At 43.2% G+C, this 22,403-nt stretch overlaps 1 protein-coding gene across 7 annotated transcripts in view; it reads right to left on the bottom strand.

Annotated features, from left to right (window-relative positions):
- ABLIM3 (actin binding LIM protein family member 3) overlaps positions 1-22,403 on the bottom strand; it is a 146,738-nt gene that overhangs the window by 65,868 nt on the left and 58,467 nt on the right. For all 7 annotated transcript variants that reach the window (XM_036848833.1, XM_036848835.1, XM_036848836.1 and 4 more), the window contains exons 4-5: positions 8,282-8,465; positions 6,296-6,408 (exon numbers count right to left, since the gene is read on the bottom strand). In XM_036848833.1, coding sequence (XP_036704728.1) covers positions 6,296-6,408; positions 8,282-8,465 — 297 coding nt within the window. The remainder of the gene's footprint in view (positions 1-6,295; positions 6,409-8,281; positions 8,466-22,403) is intronic.

Below are 22,403 nucleotides of genomic sequence, written 5' to 3'. Positions count from 1 at the left end.
TCTTCTTTATCCATTCGTCTACTGATGGACATTTAGGTTGCTTCCATATCTTGGCTATTGTTTTTTTTTTTTTTTTTTTTTTTTATAAATTAATTTCTTTATTTTTGGCTGTGTTGGGTCTTCGTTTCTGTGCGAGGGCTTTCTCCAGTTGCGGAGAGCGGGGGCCACTCTTCATCGCGGTGCGCGGGCCTCTCACTGTCGCGGCCTCTCTTGTTGCGGAGCACAGGCTCCAGACGCGCAGGCTCAGCAATTGTGGCTCACGGGCCCAGCTGCTCCGCGGCATGTGGGATCTTCCCAGACCAGGGCTCGAACCCGTGTCCCCTGCATTGGCAGGCGGATTCTTAACCACTGTGCCACCAGGGAAGCCCCGTTGGCTATTGTTAATACTGCTGCAATGAGCATTGGGGTGCATGTATCTTTTTGAATTAGAGTTTTCTCCAGATATATGCCCAGGACTGGGATTGCTGGATCATATGATAGCTCTATTTTTAGTTTTTTGAGGAACCTCCATACTGTTCTCCATAGTGGCCGTATCAATTTACATTCCCACCAACAGTGCAAGAGGGTTCCCTTCTCTCCACACCCTCTCCAGCATTTATTGTTTGTAGACTTTTTGATGATGGCCATTCTGACTGGTGTGAGGTGACACCTCATTACAGTTTTGATTTGCATTTCTCTAATAATTAGTGATTTTAAGCATCTTTTCATGTGCCTGTTGTCCCTCTGTATGTGTTCTTTGATGAAACATCTATTTAGGTCCTCTGACCATTTTTCAATCGGGTTGTTTGTTTTTTTGATGTTGAGCTGTATGAGCTGTTTATATATTTTGGAAATTAAGCCCTTGTCGCAGACCAACTGAATTTTATCAAGATCTCCAAGCACAGTAGAGTTTCGCTCAATGGCAAGGGCCCTGTTTGTGATTTGTGTGTTTTGTGGTTAAATCTATTTTCTTGCCCAGCATCGTGCTCAGCACATAGTTAAGAACTCAAAGCAGATTTGCTGAATGAGCGTGAATGAACAGGCCTCACAGCACTAGGCAAAGGACAGAACTTAACACACACACCTCCTCCCCAACATGATTATACACCAAGCATCTGCCTCCCCAAGTAGCAAGGAATAAAGAGTCTGTGAGATCGTTCCAGAGCAGAAAGGTGCCCTTGCTCTCCATTCCCCTCACCCTGGACTGTGCACTGGGGCCAATATTGAATGTAGGGGGCCCCAGAGTCTGCCTGTTGCTCAATCGGTGTCTGCGGAGGGGCAGGAAATAGAGGCAGCGTCCAAGATACTTGGGAGGTGCGGGGAATTCAGGCCTAGCCGACCGGATGTCCCACTCTGGGGGAGGAAAGGGTCATGGTGCAAAGTTTACCAGAGGACAAGCCTGCCTCCTGGCACCAAAGCAAATGCATACTTGGGAGCAGTGGTGAGAAAAGAGACGGCGTATCAAGCTGGGAACGGCTGGCTGAAGCTCTCACATCCAGCTGGGAGCCTGTCCTGGGAGAGGAGAGGAGGTGTCCACGTGTCTAGGAAGCGGGTGTGCCCAGCAGGCTGTGGGGAGGGTCTGGGCCCTGATGAAGTGTGTGTACAAGGCAGCTCCCACAGTCCGCGCCTCTTGGCCACACAGCGCCTTTCTAACGTCTCTTAGCACAAGCTGCGGGCAGGAAGGTCTCCCACTGCAAAATGCTTCAAGTCCCAGGCCTTCAAATGGGGGCTGGGAGAATAGTTTTAGGATTTCTTTTCTCCTGGGATAAGTCTACCCCCACCCCATCCTGATCATCACAGTCTTCAGAATGTCATAGTTTAGAGAGGTCAGGTACCCCCTCCTCTTTTACAGACAGATGGCCTCTGAAGTGACTTGCCCATGCTGTGAACAGTAAAACCCAAGGGCTCAGGCGTCTGGTCCAGCTTTCTAGGCCACAAATGCTGACCTTGTGTCTCTGTGGGCCTCACTGATAGGGTTAAATGATTCCACAGGGGCTCAGAGTTCACAGAGCATTTGGCCAAAGTCCCACCCAATGCAGGAATCTACAGCATTCTCAGCAGGGGTGGGCACCTTCCTCTGTGTCCGCCTCCAGAGATGAGCAGCTCACCCCCTCTCGAGAAAGTCCACTTTGCCTTTGGACAGGTAAGATTGTCATGACTACCTTTTTTTCTTCTTCTTCTTTTTTTTTTTGCCTGCGCCGGTCGTAGTTGCGGCATGTGGGATCTTCACTGTGGCATGTGGGCTCTTAGTTGCAGCATGCATGTGGGATCTAGTTCCCTGACCAGGGATAGAACCCAGGTCCCCTGCATTGGGAGCACAGAGTCTTAACCACTGGACCACCAGGGAAGTCCCGTGACTGCCTTTTTTATATGGAGCTGATTCCTGACTCCTTGTGACACCCCCTATTTTATGCAACCAAGAATAATCTACCTCTTCCCCCATGTCAGTTTCTTCAAATATTTAATGATAATTATAGTTTCTCTCTTCTCCTTTATCCCTTGCACTTCACTTTTCCTTGCTTGACATGGTCATTCACTGAGCAAATTCACTTGTGGATTCCATGGAGACAGACATGTTACTAGCCAACAACACCATTGTCTATCTTTTCAATAAACCTTATTTGAAGAGCTGTATCCTTTTGTGGCCACAAAAGAGATGAGTTCCATCTCTTTAAGTGGCAGCGACACATCTGAGATGAACTGGCATTTTGAGCTAAAATTTAGGAGATGGTACAGTGTAGTCGTTACAGGTTGAGCTGAGAGGTTAGAGTGAGTGGAGAGAGGCTGGCTGAGGGGAGAATCCCAGCTCCCCAGCTGACTAGTTGTATGACCTCAGCTTCCTCATCTGAACATCTTCCTTACAACACTGGTGTGAAGATGAACTGAATCAGGCCTGGAAAGACTTTGCACAGTGCTTGGCATGTATGTACCCAAAGTGTGGATGCTATCATTATTATCCCATATTCTCATGTTTTTAACTCATACTCTGTGCATTATCCAATCTCTGATATGAGGTCAGAAGCAATATTCCTGATGTCGGGAGGGCCTGCTGATTCCTCCTGAGATTCTGGCGTACCTGCTCCACATGGGTTTTCTTTTCATGCTATACTGCTCATCTTCCACTGTACTGGCTTCATATTTATCAGGACCTTTTACCTCCCTCTTCTTTCAACTCTCACTCTTGGCCACCAGTGGAGCCTCAAACACCCCAGCCGGGAGCCCGGGTCTGGTGTAATAAGCAGGGTCAGGAAAACCACACCCTGTCCCAAGTTGGATTCTGCAGAGCCAGCTGTCCACTCCATTCCTCATACGTTCCTCTTTATTCCAAAATTACAACCTTCAGCTGGCAGAAAGTATGATGCCACCACTTGTTCCTCCTAAATCCCTCAGTTTACTGGAGACTCTGAAGACCCCAGACAACTATTTTTAGTTTTTTTGACTGTGTCATTCATTCCACTTAGATCAGCAAAAATAAGTGGGTTTGTGAGTCATAGCAAGCTCCCCACCTTGTTTTAGGCAACTAATCCAGGGAGACAGGACCCTTCCTATTAGCAAGTCATGTCTCTGGTATAGGGTGTTAAGGAAATAGGCTCCAAAGCCAAACTGCCTGGGCTCACATTCCAGTTACATTACCATTATCTGAGTGACTTTGGGCAAGTCATTTATGCTTTTTGAGTCTTAGTTTTCTCATCTAAAAACCATTACTCTTATCTCCCTCATAGAGTTATTATAATGATTAAATGAGATGTTATATATAGAAAACTTAGGGCAGTGCCTGACAACAGTAACGGCCAATCAATGTTAGCAATAGTGATGGTGGTGGTTTTGGTGGTGATGGTGGTGGTGCTACTGCTGCTGATTCTTCTCAGTGAGGTCTGGGCAGTGCCTGGCAAGAGTCACAGTCAATCAATGTTACCAGTGGTGACGGTAGTGTTGGTGATAGTGGTGCTCGTAATGATGGTGGTGGTGACTGTGAAGATGGTGGTGGTGGTGGTACTTATGGTGGTGATGGTGGCGACGCTACTTCTGCTCCTGATTCTTCTTGGTGAGATCTGTGAGGAAACATTTCTTCCGCCTGTGATAAGTAATACAATTCTTTTCTCTTGACAGTTCCTAAGTATTCTTCTTGATCTCTTTTGAGTAGATACTGCTCGTGCTTTTCCAGAATGTCTTTACATTCCAGGGGTGAAACTTCACACTCCTGTAGCTCAAAAATACAGCAAGTTTTCCTGCTTTCATTTTCCTTCTCCATGATACGTTCTTCACCTTAGCACTCTCTTGAATCTTGTTTTAGTTCCCTCCATTCTTGCGGAACTAAGCAGACCTTCCAACTTCCCCTCAAGTCAGGAGGCTGCCTTGCATTTGCAGCACGGACAGTAACCACCTTTGGGGAGAAAACATTTCTATGAAACATACGCCCTGTAGATCCACACGTTGATGTCTAGACTTCACGAGTAACAAGATGAGCCATGATCCTAGGCGTCCCCTCGGAGACTGCCCACGTGCTCACTTGCTCTTCTGTACTCACTCTTCCTCACCTTCTTCACCTCCTGATCTGCAGAATTATGGTGGACACAGCCTCTTCTTGTGGATATGCTCCCATGCAGGACTCCCGCACTTAGCTGAGGAAATCTCCCACCTGTCTGAGATTCCCCAAGGCACACAGTACATGCAGCACAGGCTGAGTGAAGTAATAGCAGATTCAGGAATCTTATTCTCAGTTCTCCTTTGGTATGTTTTCTAGACTAAACCTCCAAGCCAACAAAATCCCTCACTTTATATTTAGAGAGCATTTTACACACGATGACGTATGTTAGTTTTGATTCCAGAACACTGATACATTTGCTTTCCACAAAGCTGGGTAAACTGAGCCACAGGGAGGCTACGTGATGGCTGTGCATTCACACAGAAGGATGGCAGCCGCCTGACGCCCGCCGGCTTCCCTCTACGAACTCACACGTGGTCCCACTGCTGTCTGGTCGCCTTGGCAGCATCAGCCATGGCGCTGTGGTCCTGCATCCCAGCCTTGCTGTCATTCTGGATGATGCTTTCAAGGAGTTATGAAGGGTAACAGTGTGTGCACTCAGCCACCTCAAGATGGAAACCTGATCAGAGCGGCAAATTGTTCTTGAGCCCCACCGAAGATACTGAAGGAAAGTCTGGGAGCAGATCTGATTCAACTGAAAGAAAGGAAGGGCAAGGGAGGGAGCCTCCCCACTGGCTCCCCTGCTAGTGGAGCCCCCGGGAGCTGAGCCCTGCTGACTTGGGGTATTCTGTGCTCGCCCCCCTCAGCCGGACACAGCCTCAGCATGCTGACTCTGCTGGTGCCGTGGCCAACAGCCCCCATACCACACAGTGATGCCGCACAAGACGCTAATGGGCTTTCATTGATTCTGCCGACAAGGCCAGTGAGAGTGTCACGTAACATGAAAGAATGCCGGAGCTTAGCTTGGCTTACCGAGACCCAGGGGGCTGTGTCCGTGTGTGTGTGGGCACATGCAGTCAGTGGCCTGACAAGGGCATCTTGGAACAGTGATTTGGATATCTTACGGCTAGACACGTTTGAATGGAATGGACATTCCACAAATCAGAATGACTGTTCCGAGGCACTATTGATCCTCAGTTCCCCCCAACTCCCAATCTATGTTTTGGTGATAGAACGTGACCTTTACGATGGCCTGCCAAGTGTCCCCCTCATCCCTAGACAGTAGTTCTCAGTCTTAGGAGCAGCGAATGAATCACCCAAGAAGCTTATTAAGATTGTAGATTTCTAGGATTTCCCATTCCTAGAAGTCCAGAGTGGGCCCATAAATCTGTATTTTTATCAGTCCTGCAGTGAAGCTGATGTCACGGTCCACGGAACACACCCTAAGGGACACTAGCCCAGCCCTTGTGGCTTTCTCTCGTATTCCCTCTTTTGTTAAGATACGTCTGCATATTCTTCTTTAGTGGAGTTTGTAAAAATTGACAGCCACTGGTGGAAAACACTTGATCAGCTCTGTTGGGATGCCTTTGGGAGTGTGGACCAGAGGGGAGATAAGGAGCCCTGCTCATCCCAGGAGAACCACCCAAGTGGCCAATACGTGGCACAGGCCATCCCTGTTTATAGTCGGGCAGCCTGTTTTCCCTGCGTTTGTGCTTTGGGAAGTTTGTGAGTCTGGGCTGTGTGCCAACTGGGTCATGCTGCAGGAGTCCTCCAGGGTGGGAACCTCCCCCACTTCCCTCCAGGCTGCAGAAGCAGTTAGCGAAGCGGGGACAGGAGAGCCCTGGGAGATGGCACTCGTGGACGGCGACGTGCCCCGTGGGGAGGACTCACGGCTTGGTCCACGGATCTTGATGGGCTTACTGCTCGTCATGGACTGGGAGCATGTCTGACACAAACATTCCTTCCCGCTGAAGGTCACCTTGTCTCCAATGGGGAAAGGCTTCCTGCAAGAGGGATGAAGGAGAAATTCAACACCACCTCTCCAGAGGGTTCTGTGTCTATAGGTGACTTGACAACACATGTGCTTGAAGATCTTTGGTAGCACACACAGCACACATAGAGCACCGGCTACATTCAAGTGCTGTTCACGGGGCCAGGCTAAACCACTCAGTTAGGGCCAGGACTGGAACTGGAGACCCAGTTGGGCCATTTACATGATTTTTAAACACTGGGCAAATCATGACACTTATTTGGGCTTACATTTCTCTTCTATGATGAAGAGGCTAAAAACGTCTCAGAGGTACTTCCTCTACCTGGAAGGACTTCTCCCATCCCAACTTGACCTATCCCCTGTATGTCAGGAAGAACTCATTCAACTCCCCAACTTGCCAAAATTTCCTTCTTTCACTCCACAGGAAGTTTAGACATCCTCAAAGAACCTCTTCCTCTGCTCACCTGCATTTGCGCAGTTTGAGTTACACAGCTCAGGGGCTTAAGCTCGTCATGTCCTGCCTCCCTAACTAAATATAAAGCACATAGAACCCTCAGCACAGCTGATCCCATCACACAGCAGCTCTTGCTCGTGCGGTTTGGGATGCCTGTTAATATGGACTCTGAGCTTATGCCCCCGTAAGCCTGCAGTGGCTCCGCTGCCCTTACATTAGCAACATGAACAATGGAGGGAGTGCCAGGGAGAGAGGGGAGCCGTGTTCTCATCACAGCCCAGGCACTGACTCATGGTAAAAGGACCCGGCATGACCTTGGGAAGGCGCCTATTCTCCATGGGGCTTCACAAAACCTCCACTTTAGACCATACGGACCCTACTGTGCAAACTTCCAATGGTTCTGGGATTCCAGGTCTTAAGGGTTGGATGGATGAATGAATGAATTCCACTGGGTGATAATATTTTCTTATGCACTGTGTCGTTAGTCTCAATCAGAAACTCTAATTGGTTAGTTACTCTAACTGGTAACAAAGAAGTGGTTATTTTAAGAGGAGAATAATTAATCTATAAATGACTTTCCCAATTAAAAAATGCATACATATACTCCAATCGTGCTTTACTTATGACTTAATCAGAGCAGTCCATTAAATTTTAACATATCTGTGGGCAGGGTTGAGGTTTTCTTTATTTTTTCATCTCTTTAATATGGTGCTTAGCATACACTGGGCCCTTAATGTACATTTGCTAAGTTAACAAGCGATGAGGATGCTGAGGGTGGGGAGGAGGGAAGGGGTGAGCTTTCTATCACCTATCAGAGGTCTTGAGAGGCTAGATAATGATCATTATGATAATGAAGAGAATAATAAAAGTGGACATAATTTGGTACCAGTCATTGAGATAAGGTCTCTCTGCATGTACCATCTCATTTATCTTCATGGAAATCCAATGAAGTTGGACTGGCTTTGATGTCGATTCACCAATGAAGCTGAGGCTTACAGAGGTGGGGTCTCCTGCCAGGGTCATGGAGGAAGGCTATAAACAGATATCCCAGTACCGCATGTGGCTGAGGGTGTGAGAACCTGAGCCAGATTCATGGATTCCAAACTGAGTTTTGAGAGGCCAGAGGGCCCTCAGAGGTTCCTTCAGGGCCTTTTGATGGGAAGTGGGAGGCTGAGTGTTGGGGCTCAGATCCTACGCTGCCTTCATCTCGGGACAAACTAGTGTTTTATACTAGATCACGTTTGACAAACAGGATTCAGCCGCTAAATGTTTGAAAACCACTGGTCTGTCAGGTCCTTCCACCCCGAGATTAGAGGATGCAAGTGTCCAGCATAAAGCCGAGTAAGCCCCAGATCTGCCTGGGAAAGGCCACTTCTTCCCTTCTGCAGGATCCCAGGCAGAGGGTCCTCGCCCCCGCTGGCCTCCTGCTCACCTGCACAAGCTGCACACGAAGCACTTGGGGTGGTAGGTGCGGCCCAGCGCAGAGATGACCTCGCCCGTGATAAAGTCCCGGCAGCTGTCACAGCGGGTGCCGTAGAGTTGCTGGTAGTCCTGGGTGCAGATGTACTCCTGGTTCTTGAAGAAGAAGCCTGACTGAGCCAGGCCACAGCCACACACTTGGGGAAACAAGGCGGGAAACAAAGGCAGGTGAGTCCAGGGAGGGTCTGCAAGCATGAGGTTCTTGCTGGGGACAAGGCTGGTGTCTGACTCAGTCATAAGTGGCCAGAGAATGGTGACGCATGGGACCTCATGGGCCTTTGGGGCCAGTGCTCCTTAAAGGATGGCCTGAAAACCACTTGCATCAGAATCACCTGGCAGGCTTCTTGAGATGCAGCTGCCTGGACCTGAATCAGACTCCCTGGGGTTGGAGCCCAGGCATCTGCATTTTAGCACACTCCCCAGCTGATCCTGATGCATGTTGAGACCACCCATGCTATACAATCCTCTCAAAACATGGAGGAAAAGTTTAAAGCCGTGTGGCTTACGCAATGCAACACAGCTGGTGGTATCATGAGTTTGATGAAAGAATCATTCAGTTAAAAATGTCCTGGGCATTTCCTACGTGCATGAGTCTGTGCTAGGTGAAGACAAGCTAGGATGGCAATGGGATGTATGATTTGAAGATTATAATCCATCTTCACCATAGCCATAAAAGGTAGATCTGTTCCCAGGCAGGAATGATAAAACACAATCCTTGAACTCCAAAGAGCTAACAATGGATGCAGAGGGAAGACCACATAGAACATACATCAGTGGGGACAGGCCATGGGCTGGTGTAGGTAGCAAATGCTGTGAGTGGGAGGAATCAATGAAGGCTTTCTGGAGGAGGTAGCATCTAAGTTGAAGTGAAGGAATGGAATGAGCTAAAGCACAAAGGCAGGAAACTGCAGGCGATATTTGTGTGGAGATGGGGCTAGGGTAAGGGTGGTGTTTTTAGAGAGTGGCAGGCAATATTACAGGAAAATATTACCAGGCCAGTTGGAGGAAGAGGGGCCAAGTCCAGTTTAAGACGTTTAGGCTTTGTGGGAAACTAGGAAGCCATGGATGGTTTTTCCCCTAGTTTTTAAAATCTTAAATTATTTTGAAAAATCTCGGACATATACAACAGTAGAGAGAAGATTATAATGATTCCCCATTACCCAGCTGCAGAAATGATCAATTGCACTGATGACTTCTGAACAGAGAGGCAACATGATTTCATAAGGTACTTTATAAAGTCTTTGGGGATATCCTTGTGGACAATATGAAGTAATATAGGGCAGATAATAGAACAGCAGGTGGATATAATTATAGGTGTCTGAACAACTGAATCATGTGGGACTCCCCTCCCCCAAAGGACTTAGAAATGTGGGAAATGAGATTTCCCTCTGAGAGTTAAGTTATGAAATGAACACATAATGGGAAGAGCAGAAAGAGGCTAAGTTTCTTCCAAGAGACTGAATGACTCTCTGGGCCACCGGAACTGCTGAGTTTATTGATCCAGCTAAAGCAAGGATGGGTCAGCCAGGAAGGGGCTTGTCAGCAATCAAAGGAAGGCCACTGGAGAGCTCATTCAAATCCCGAGACCAGCTCCCTTTGTTCTGAGTCTGACAGTTTGACTTTCTACATAGGTTGCCTTTGTGAGAGAAGCAGCTGATCAGGGCAACATGAACTAGTACAACGGAGAGTTACAGCTCTTGTTTATGTTAATAAACAGGCACTCAGGTTTTATTCATCAGTTTCCCAAAGATGTGGTTAGCATGACTCAGCTTTACCAAGCGTGATCCACGGTGGGGAAACCAACAAGGTGGTTTCCAAGCCTGTAAGTGCGAGGACCTGGCCTGGACTGGGTGACATCACCCCAGTAAATACTCTCTTATCTTTAACAGGGAACGTTGTTTTGCAAAAGCAGCCAGGTTAAAAGTAGGAGGGACTTCTAGGTCAATGTCAGAAGTATTTTGCAAGTGTTTGTTCACTCTGCAGGCCAGAGGTAGGCTCCAAGGGCCAAGATGAGGGAGGAGGGCAGCTCCAAACGTCACAGCACCACGGGAAACGGTCCAGGACCATGAGAGACTCTGCTCTGGGAGTCAGACCACCTGGGCTATCTAACTCTCTGGGTGACACTGAACTTGGTCCTCTGTGGTCTGGGGCCTCTGTTCACTTCTGTGTAAAGAGCAGAAACCAGACAAGAAATGAACTGAGCTTTTCTTCTGACACTGACATCCTGTGAGTCTAGGAGAAGGTAGGGCTGACTATATGCCTAAACATTTTAAATTCCAAGTGAGGAAGAGCTGGCAGCCACTGGAGACCACCCCTGCAGAGATTCAGGGCTTATGAGTAGAAGTGGTGCTGGTGGTGGTGGTAGGTGGGGAAGGGTCCAACTTTCATCAGGCTTCATGAAAACTCATCACATCAAACAATGCCTGGTCTGGAAGGCAGGCAAGGCCAGAGAACAGGCTGTTCTGGGATGTGCAGGTGGCAGATCAATTGACTTCATGGCTGTGGAATTAGTCAGGTCATGGCCTACAACCTCATTGGAAACAGCTCCTGTTTTTTCCCTTCTTTTCTCTCCTTTGTGTCCCCTGCCAACTCCACTTCCAGAGCCACCTCTCCCAGTGGAGAAAACCAGGAGGCCATATGAAAACTTGGAACAATCTGTTCCTTCATTTCCCCCAAGGAGCTGAAGGAGGAAGGTAGAAAGGATGTAAAGGTTGATAAGAATCCCAGGGGTTCCTAGAAATACAGTGGGGAACACGGGGTGGAAGGAAAGCTGGACCAGCACGACAGATGTATCTGAGGCTGAGCAGAGCTCTTCATTCAAATAACAGGAAAGGCCATGGAGAGGGTCTGTAGTATGGAAGTGATGTGGAATTAATACATCCAGGGCAGTCATTATTCTGTGAATCAGAAAAATAAAGTCTATTAATTAAAAGAAAGATCATATAGTCTGACAATGGGACAGAATATGGGAACTCAGAACTGCTTCCAGAAAACACAGAATGCTCATTGTAAATATAATGCCTAGAATAGGACATGCACACAGCCCTACTGTGTTTCAGTGGAAAATGTACCGTTTTGAGGGTCACTGGACCTTCCAATTCCTCCATATTCCCATTCTAGCACTCAGGTGCTGTGTGACTTTGAAAAAGTGACCTCACCCCTCTGGAGCTCAGTCGCCTCATTTGTAAAATGAGGGGGCTATGTAGTAACTGAGGACACATCCAGATATGAGAGTCTAGGATTCTGTTGATTTTCAACTTTTCAAATGAGACAGTTTTATGGAATTTCAAAATCAAAGTGTTAGAAGGGTCCCTGAGGGTGATCTCATTCATTATTTTAAACATTTAAATTGTGAAATATATTATACATACAGAAGATGTAGTAAATATATATGTACAGTGTAAAGAAGAATAATAAAACATGCTCCCAGCTACTCACTACAGAGTTTATGAAATAGAACATCACCAGCAGCTCGGAAGCCTGTTCCCGTCTCCCTAAGAGCGCCCTGCTTCCCACACCACGTCCCAAATTGTGTTTATCATTCTCTTGCTTTTCTTTACAGTTTTACTAACTTTGAGGTATCTACAAACAATATATTGCTTAGTTTTGCCTGTTTTTGAACTTTATATGGATGGAATCATACTGCATCTACTCTTCTGTGTAATTTACTGCTTCATTCTCTCAGTATTATGTTTTTGAGATTCATCCATGTCGATGCATGTAGTTGTGGGCCATTCATTTTCACTGCGGTGCTGTATTTCATTGTCTGACTATATCACAATTGATCTAGTCCACTGCTGAAGGACATCCAAGCTGCTTGTGGTTTTTTTTTTTTCCTTTATGGAAATGCTGCCTTGAACATTCTTGTATTTGTGAGGTGATGTCTCACTGTTTTCCAATAAGTTTTTCCCATTTACATTCCCACCAGCAGTTCTCACTGAGCTATATTATCACAGACACCAGGTAACACCTAACTTATATTTAGTTAACATGGTACAGGTGAAAGGATGTTCTATTGTGATTTTAAATTTAATTTCCCTGATTATTAATGAAATTGAGAATGTTATTACCTGTTTATGGGCCATTTGTGTTTTCAAGGTTTATCCACATGGAGCATGTATCAGTATTTCTTTTCTACTGATGAATAATATTCCACTGTATGGATATACCACATTGTACTTATCCTTTCACTGGCTGATGGATATTTGAATTGTTTCAAACTTTTGACTTTATGAATAATATTGCTATGAACATTTGTGTACAAGTTTTTGTGTGAACATACATTACTTGAGCGTAAGTCTAGCAGTGGAATTTGGAATTGTTGGGGTTATATGGTAACTCTACGTTTACCCCTAGAGGAACTGCAAGATTGTTTTCCAAAGCACCTACACATTTTACATTCCCACCAGCAAGGTATGAGGGTTCCAATTCCTCCATATTCTTGCCAACACTTGTATTATCTGTCTTTTTTGATTATAGCCAACTGAGTGGGTGTGAAGTTTATCTCATTGTGGTTTTATTTGCATTTCATTGATGGCTAATGATGTTGAGCATTTCTTCATGTCCTTATTGGACATTTATATAACTTCTTCAGAGAAATGTCTATTCATATCCTTTCCCAATTTTGAAATTGGGTTATTTGTCTTTTTTATTATTAAGTTGTAAGTATTCTTTATATAGTCTAGATACAAGCCCTTTACCAGATATATGATTTGCAAATTTTATCTCCCATTCTGTGTGTTGCCTTTCACATTCTTCATGGTATGTTTTGAAGCAAAAAAGTTTTTAATTTTGATGATGTTCAATTTATCCATTTTTCCTTAGTTGTTTGTGCTTTGGGTGTCATGTCCAAGAAGGCTTTGCCTAACTTAAGGTCACAAAGATTTACTCCTATATTTTCTCTTAACAATTTTATAGTTTTAGCTCTTACATTTAGGTTTTTGACTTATTTTGAGCTAATTTTTGTGTATGATGTGAAGAAGAAGGCAACTTTTTTTTTTCTCATATATATATGTTCAGTTTTCCTAGCATCATTTGTTGAAGACTGTTCTTTCCCTATTGAATTATTTTGGTTGCCTCAATGACATTCAACTGACCATAAATATAAGGGTTTATTTTTCCACTCTCATTTCGACTCTATTGATCTATATGTCTATCCTTGTACCACATTGTTTTGTTTGTTGTAGCTTTGTAGTAAGTTTTGAAAGTGGGAAGTTTGAGTCTTCCAACCTTGTTCTTCTTTTTCAAGATTGCTTTGGCTATTTTATGTTCCTTTCAATTCCATATGCATTTTAGAATCAGTTTGTCAATTTCTACAGAGAAGCAAGTGGGGATTTTTATAGGGATTACATGTGTTATGAACTGAATAGTGTCCTCCCCCAAATTCATATGTTGAAGTCCCAAGCCCTAATGTGATGGTACTTAGATAGGTGGCCTTTAGGAGGAAATCAGGTTTAGATGAGGTCATAAGGATGGGCCCTTCATTATGGGATTAGTGACCTCATTAGAAGAGACACCAGCAAACTTGCTCATTCTCATTCTCCCTCTCTTTCTCTCTGCTCCTCCCTCCCTCCCTCTGTGACATGTGAGGACACAGTGAGAGGGTAGCTGTCTGCAAGCCAGGAAGGGAGCTCTCCATAACCCGACTATGAAGGCACCTTAATCTTGGACTTCCAGCCTCCAGAACTGTGAGAAAATACACTACTGTTGTTTAAGCCATCCAATCTATGTTATTTTGTTATGGCAGCCTGAGCTAAGGTAGCACTAAGTTTGTAGATTGATCTAAAGAATATTGCCATCATAACAATGTTAAGGCTTCTGATCCATGAACATGGTATATTTTTCCATTTACATAGATATTCTTTAATATTTTGTAGTTTTCAAAGTATAAATTTTACACTTTTGTTAAATACTTCTTCTTTTTTTTTAATGTAGCTCTCAAAGCTTTTCCAGATCTTTATTATTTAAGAGAACATATCACCCCTCCTAGGTATATGGACAAGAGAAATCATATACATGTTTACCAGCCGACACATAAAAGAATGTCTATAGCCACATTATATGTAATGCTGGACACAACTCAAATGCTCATCAACAGTAAGAAGAATAAATTCATGGTGGCATAATATAATCACACAATGGAACGTATAGCAATGAGAATGAAAAACCATAAATACATGAAACAACAAGACTGACTCTCACAAACAAAATATTAGCACAGGAAGCCAGATGTAAAAAAGTACCCACACTGGGACTTCCCTGGTGGCGCAGTGGTTAAGAATCTGCCTGCCAATATGGGGGACACGGGTTCGAGCCCTGGTCTGAGAAGATCCCATATGCCACGGAGTGACTAGGCCCGTGAGCCACAGCTACTGAGCCTGCACGTCTGGAGCCTGTGCTCCACAACGGGAGAGGTTGCGACAGTGAGAGGCCCCCGCACCACGATGAAGAGTGGCCCCCGCTCGCCGCAACTGGAGAAGGCCCTCGCACAGAAACGAAGACCCAGCACAGCCAAAAATAAATATAAATAAATAAATAAATTTATAAAAAAAAAAAGTACCCACACTAATTCTACTTACATGATGTTTACAACAGGCAAAACTTATTTATGATGTTAGAAGTCAGGACAGTGGATACTTTTGATGCTGGGCAGTGACTGGTGGGACATGCAAAGTAAGTTTCTGGGGTGCTGGTGATATGCTGTTTCTTTTTTTGTTGTTGTCGTTTTTTGTTTGTTTTGGGTTTTTGTTAATTTTTTTTTAATTTTTAATTTTATATATTTTTTATACAGCAGGTTCTTATTAGTCATCAATTTTATACACATTAGTGTATACATGTCAATCCCAATCGCCCAATTCATCACACCACCACCCCCACCCTCCTGCCGCTTTCCCCCCTTGGTGTCCATACATTTGTTCTCTACATCTGTGTCTCAACTTCTGCCCTGCAAACCGGTTCATCTGTACCATTTTTCTAGGTTCCACATATATGCGTTAATATACGATATTTGTTTTTCTCTGACTTACTTCACTCTGTATGACAGTCTCTAGATCCATCCACGTCTCAACAAATGGCTCAATTTCATTCCTTTTTATGGCTGAGCAATATTCCATTGTATATATGTACCACGACTTCTTTATCCATTCGTCTGTCAATGGGCATTTAGGTTGCTCCCATGACCTGGCTATTGTAAATAGTGCTGCAATGAACATTGGGGTGCATGTGTCTTTTTGAATTACGGTTTTCTCGGGTATATGCCCAGTAGTGGGATTGCTGGGACATATGGTAATTCTATTTTTAGTTTTTTAAGGAACCTCCATATTGTTCTCCATAGTGGCTGTATCAATTTACATTCCCACCAACAGGGCAAGAGGGTTCCCTTTTCTCCACACCCTCTCCAGGATTTGTTGTTTGTAGATTTTCTGATGACACCCATTCTAACTGGTGTGAGGTGGTACCTCATTGTAGTTTTGATTTGCATTTCTCTAATAATCAGTGATGTTGAGCAACTTTTCATGTGCTTCTTGGCCATCTCTATGTTTTCTTTGGAGAAATGTCTATTTAGGTCTTCTGCCCATTTTTGGATTGGGTTTTTTGTTTTTTTAATATTAAGCTGCATGAGCTGTTTATATATTTTGGAGATTAATCCTTTGTCCGTTGATTCGTTTGCAAATGTTTTCTCCCATTCTGAGGGTTGTCTTTTTGTCTTGTTTATGGTTTCCTTTCCTTTGTTTATGGTTTGTCCTTTCGTCTTGTTTATGGTTTCCTTTCCAATAAATACTTTTGCTGTGCATAAGCTTTGAAGTTTCATTAGGTCCCATTTGTTTATTTTTGTTTTTATTTCCATTACTCTAGGAGGTGGATCAAAAAAGATCTTGCTGTGATTGATGTCAAAGAGTGTTCTTCCTATGTTTTCCACTAAGAGTTTTATAGTGACCGGTCTTCCATTTAGGTCTCAAATCCATCTTGCGTTTATTTTTGTGTATGGTGTTAGGGAGTATTCTAATTTCATTCTTTTACATGTAGCTGTCCAGTTTTCCCAGCACCACTTATTGAAGAGACTGTCTTTTCTCCATTGTATATCCTTGTCTCCTTTGTCATAGATTAGTTGACCATAGGTGCGTGGGTTTATCTCTGGGCTTTCTATCTTGTTCCATTGATCTATGTTTCTGTTTTTGTGCCAGTACCATATTGTCTTGATTACTGTAGCTTTGTAGTATAGTCTGAAGTCAGGGAGTCTGATTCCTCCAGCTCCATTTTTTTTCCCTCAAGACTGCTTTGGCTATTCGGGGTTTTTGTGTCTCCATACAACTTTAAAGATTTTTTGTTCTAGTTCCTTAAAAAATGCTGTTGGTAATTTCATAGGGATTGCATTGAATCTGTAGATTGCTTTGGGTAGTATAGTCCATTTCACAATGTTGATTTTTCCAATCCAAGAACATGGTATATCTCTCCATCTGTTCGTATCATCTTTAATTTCTTTCATCAGTGTCTTATAGTTTTCTGTATACAGGTCTTTTGTCTCCCTAGGTAGGTTTATTCCTAGGTATTTTATTCTTTTTGTTGCAATGGTAAAGGGGAGTGTTTCCTTAATTTCTCTTTCAGGTTTTTCATCATTAGTGTATAGGTCCCATTGCAAGAGATTTCTGTGCATTAATTTTGCATTCATTAATTTTGCATTAATTTTGTATCCTGCAACTTCACCAAATTCATTGACTAGCTCTAGTAGTTTTCTGGTGGCATCTTTAGGATCCTCTGTGTATAGTATCATATCATCTGCAAACAGTGACAGTTTTACTTCTTCTTTTCCAATTTGGATTCCTTTTATTTCTTTTTCTTCTCTGATTGCTGTGGCTAGGGTTTCCAAAACCATGTTGAATAAGAGTGGTGAGAGTGGACATCCTTGTCTTGTTCCTGATCTTAGAGGAAACGATTTCAGTTTTTCACCATTGAGAATGATGTTTGCTCTGGGTCTGTCGTATATTGCCTTTATTATATTGAGGTAGGTTCCCTCTATGACCACTTTCTGGAGAGTTTTTATCATAAATGGGTGTTGAATTTTGTCAAAAGCTTTTTCTGCATCTATTGAGATGATCATATGGTTTTTATTCTTCAGTTTGTTAATATGGTGTATCACATTGATTGATTTGTGTATACTGAAGAATCCTTGCATCCCTGGGATAAATCCCACTTGATCGTGGTGTATGATCCTTTTAATGTGTTGTTGGATTCTGTTTGCTAGTATTTTGTTGAGGATTTTTACATCTATATTCATCAGTGATATTGTTCTGTAATTTTCTTTTTTTGTAGTATCGTTGTCTGGTTTTGGTATCAGGGTGATGGTGGCTTCATAGAATGAGTTTGGGAGTGTTCCTTCCTCTGCAATTTTTTGGAAGAGTTTGAGAAGGACGGGTGTTAGCTCTTCTCTAAATGTTTGATAGAAATCACCTGTGAAGCCATCTGGCCCTGGACTTTTATTTGTTGGAAGATTTTTAATCACAGTTTCAATTTCATTACTTGTGATTGGTCTGATCATATTTTCTATTTCTTCCTGGTTCAGTCTTGGAAGGTTATACCTTTCTAAGAATTTGTCCATTCCTTCCAGGGTGTCCATTTTATTGGCATAGAGTTGCTTGTAGTAGTCTCTTAGGATGCTATGTATTTCTGCAGTGTCTGTTGTAACTTCTCCTTTTTCATTTCTAATTTTATTGATTTGAGTCCTCTCCCTCTTTTTCTTGATGAGTCTGGCTAATGGCTTATCAATTTTGTTTATCTTCTCAAAGAACCAGCTTTTAGTTTTTTTGATCTTTGCTATTGATTTCTTTGTTTCTATTTCATTTATTTCTGCTCTGATCTTTATGACTTCTTTCCTTCTGCTAACTTTGGGTTTGGTTTGTTCTTCTTTCTCTAGTTCCCTCAGGTGTAAGGTTAGATTGTTTATTTGAGATTTTTCTTGTTTCTTGAGGTAGGCTTGTATAGCTATAAACTTCCCTCTTAGAACTGCTTTTGCTGCATCCCATAGGTTTTGGATCGTCGTGTTCTCCTTGCCATTTGTCTCTAGGTATTTTCTGATATCCTCTTTGATTTCTTCAGTGATCTCTTGGTTATTTAGTAAGGTATTGTTTAGCCTCCATGTGTTTGTGTTTTTTACATTTTTCCCCCTGTAATTCGTTTCTAATCTCATAGTGTTGTGGTCAGAAAAGATTCTTGATATGATTTCAATTTTCTTAAATTTACTGAGGCTTGATTTGTGACCCAAGATGTGATCTATCCTGGAGAATGTTCCGTGCGCACTTGAGAAGAACGTGTAATCTGCTGTTTTTGGATGGAATGTCCTATGAATATCAATTAAATCTATCTGGTCTATTGTGTCATTTAAAGCTTCTGTTTCCTTATTTATTTTCATTTTGGATGATCTGTCCATTGGTGTAAGTGAGGTGTTAAAGTCCCCCACCTTTACTGTGTTACTGTCGATTTCCTCTTTTATAGCTGTTAGCAGTTGCCTTATGTATTGAGGTGCTCCTATGTTGGGTGCATATATATTTATAATTGTTATATCTTCTTCTTGGATTGATCCCTTGATCATTATGTAGTGTCCTTCCTTGTCTCTTGTAACATTCTTTATTTTAAAGTCTATTTTATCTGATATGAGTATAGCTACTCCAGCTTTCTTCTGATTTCCATTTGCATGGAATATCTTTCTCCATCCCCTCACTTTCAGTCTGTATGTGTCCCTAGGTCTGAAGTGGGTCTCTTGTAGACAGCATATATATGGGTCTTGTTTTTGTATCCATTCAGCAAGCCTGTGTCTTTTGGTTGGAGCATTTAATCCATTCACGTTTAAGGTAATTATCAATATGTATGTTCCTGTGACCATTTTCTTAATTGTTTTGGGTTTGTTTTTGTAGGTCCTTTTCTTCTCTTGTGCTTCCCAATTAGAGAAGTTCCTCTAGCATTTGTTGTAGAGCTGGTTTGGTGGTGCTGAATTCTCTTAGCTTTTGCTTGTCTGAAAAGCTTTTGATTTCTCTATCGAATCTGAATGAGATCCTTGCTGGGTAGAGTAATCTTGGTTGTAGGTTCTTCCCGTTCATCCCTTTAAGTATATCATGCCACTCTCTCCTGGCTTGTAGAGTTTCTGCTGAGAAATAAGCTGTTAACCTTATGGGAGTTCCCTTGTATGTTATTTGTTGTTTTTCCCTTGCTGCTTTCAATATTTTTTCTTTGTCTTTAATTTTTGCCAATTTGATTACTATGTATCTCGGCGTGTTTCTCCTTGGGTTTATCCTGTATGGGACTCTGTGCTTCCTGGACTTGGGTGGCTATTTCCTTTCCTATGCTAGGGACGTTTTCGACTATAATCTCTTCAAATATTTTCTCGGGTCCTTTCTCTCTCTTCTCCTTCTGGGACCCCTATAATGCAAATGTTGTTGCATTTAATGTTGTCCCAGAGGTCTCTTAGGCTGTCTACATTTCTTTCCATTCTTTTCTCTTTATTCTGTTCTGCAGCAGTGAATTCCACCATTCTGTCTTCCAGGTCACTTATCCGTTCTTCTGCCTCAGTTATTCTGCTATTGATTCCTTCTAGTGTAGTTTTCATTTCAGTTATTGTATTGTTCATCTCTGTTTGTTTACTCTTTACTTCTTCTAGGTCTTTGTTAAACATTTCTTGCATCTTCTTGATCTTTGCCTCCATTCTTTTTCTGAGGTCCTGGATCATCTTCACTATCATTATTCTGAATTCTTTTTCTGGAAGGTTGCCTGTCTCCACTTCATTTAGTTGTTTTTCTGGGGTTTTATCTTGTTCCTTCATCTGGTACATAGCCCTCTGCGTTTTCATCTTGTCTATCTTTCTGTGAATGTGGTTTTTGTTCCACAGGCTGCAGGATTGTAGTTCATCTTGCTTCTTCTGTCTGCCCTCTGGTGGATGTGGCTATCTAAGAGGCTTGTGCAAGTTTCCTGATGGGAGGGACTGGGGGTGGGTAGACCTGACTGTTGCCTTGGTGGGCAGAGCTCAGTAAAACTTTAATCCACTTGACTGCTCATGGGTGGGTCTGGCTTCCCTCCTTGTTGGTTGTTTGGCCCGAGGGAACCCAACACTGGAACCTACCTGGGCTCTTTGGTGGGGCTAATGGCAGACTCTGGGAGGGCTCATGCCAAGGAGTACGTCCCGGAACTTCTGCTGCCAGTGTCCTTGTCCCCATGGTGAGCCACAGCCACCCCCCGCCTCTGCAGGAGACCCTCCAACACTAGCAGGTAGGTCTGGTTCAGTCTCCCCTGGGGTCACTGCTCCTTCCCCTGGGTCCCGATGCGCACACTACTTTGTGTGTGCCCTCCAAGAGTGGAGTCTCTGTTTCCCCCAGTCCTGTCAAAGTCCTGCAATCAAATCCCACTAGCCGGGGCTTCCCTGGTGGTGCAGTGGTTGAGAATCTGCCTGCCAATGCAGGGCACGCGGGTTCGAGCCCTGGTCTGGGAGGATCCCGCATGCCGCGGAGCAGCTACGCCTGTGAGCCACAACTGCTGAGCCTGCGCGTCTGGAGCCTGTGCTCCGTGGCGGGAGGGGCCGCAATGGTGAGAGGCCCGCACACCGCGATGAAGAGTGGCCCCCACTTGCCGCAACTGGAGAGAGCCCTCACACAGAAACGAAGACCCAACACAGCCATAAATAAAATAAATAAATATTTAAAAAAAAAATCCCACTAGCCTTCAAGGTCTGATTCTCTAGGAATTCCTCCTCCCATTGCTGGACCCCCCAGGTTGGGAAGGCTGACGTGGGGCTCAGAACCTTCACTCCAGTGGGTGGACTTCTGTGGTATAAGTGTTCTCCAGTCTGTGAGTCACCCACCCAGCAGTTATGGGATTTGATTTTACTGTGATTGTGCCCCTCCTACTATCTCACTGTGGCTGCTCCTTTGTCTTTGGATATGGAGTATATTTTTTGGTGAGTTCCAGTGTCCTCCTGTCGATGATTGTCCAGCAGCTAGTTGTGATTCTGGTGTTCTCGCAAGAGGGAGTGAGAGCACGTCCTTCTACTCCGCCATCTTGGTTCAGGGCCGAACATCTCTTGTTAAACTCTTATGCATTTTATTTTTGATGGTATTGTAAATGGAACTGTTTTCTCAATTTTATTTTCAGATTGTTCATTGCAAGTGTATAGAAATACAATTGATTTTGGTATATTGATCTTGTACCTTGACATCTGATGAACTTATTTGCTAGTTCTAATCATCTTTTTTAGCACATTCCTTAGGATTTGTTATATACAAGATCATGTCATGTGCAAATAGAGATAGTCTTACTTCTTTTTCAATCTGGGTGACTTCTATTTCATTTTCTTGCCTAATTGACCTAGCATGAACGTGCAGTATAATGTTAAATAGAAGCAGTAAGAGAAGACATTCTTTTCTTATTTTTGATCTCACAGGGAAACAGTCTTTCAGCATTAAGTATGATTTAAGCTGTGGGTTTGCCTTTGTTCTTGAAAGATAGTTTTGCTGAATACATAATCCTAAATTTGCAGTTACTTCTTTCAGTACATAAAGGTATTATTCCACTGTTTTCAGATTTCCTTGTTGTGACTAAAACTTCAGCTGTCAGCTTATTTACCATTCATATGCAGATGATCTGTCTTTTATCTGTGGCTACTTTTAAGACGGGTTTTTTTGGGTGTTTTTGGTGATCTGCAGTTTCACCATGATGTGTGTAGGTAGATTTCTTTATATTTTTCTACTGGGATTCATTAAGTTTCCTAGATATTTGTGTCTCTCAACAGTTCTACATAATTCACAGATGTTATCTCTTCAAATATTGTCTTCCTACTCATGTTCTCTATAATACATCTCTAGAACTCTGATTAGATATATGTCAAACCTTCTCACTATATTCTCCATGTATAAAGTTCTCTTTTATTTTTATCACTTTCTTATATTTCTGAGCTATATGTATATACCTCTCTCTTTGCTAAATCTTACAGTTTATTATCTCTTCAGCAACATCTGATGTGCTATTTAATCCATACGTTGAGTTTTTAATTTCAAATATTATACATTTTTATGTGTAAAATGTACGTTGTTTCAAAA

This window comes from Balaenoptera musculus, chromosome 3 (assembly GCF_009873245.2).
Source record: "Balaenoptera musculus isolate JJ_BM4_2016_0621 chromosome 3, mBalMus1.pri.v3, whole genome shotgun sequence".
Classification (NCBI taxonomy): domain Eukaryota; kingdom Metazoa; phylum Chordata; class Mammalia; order Artiodactyla; family Balaenopteridae; genus Balaenoptera; species Balaenoptera musculus.
This window is presented reverse-complemented; position numbering and strand designations above follow the sequence as displayed.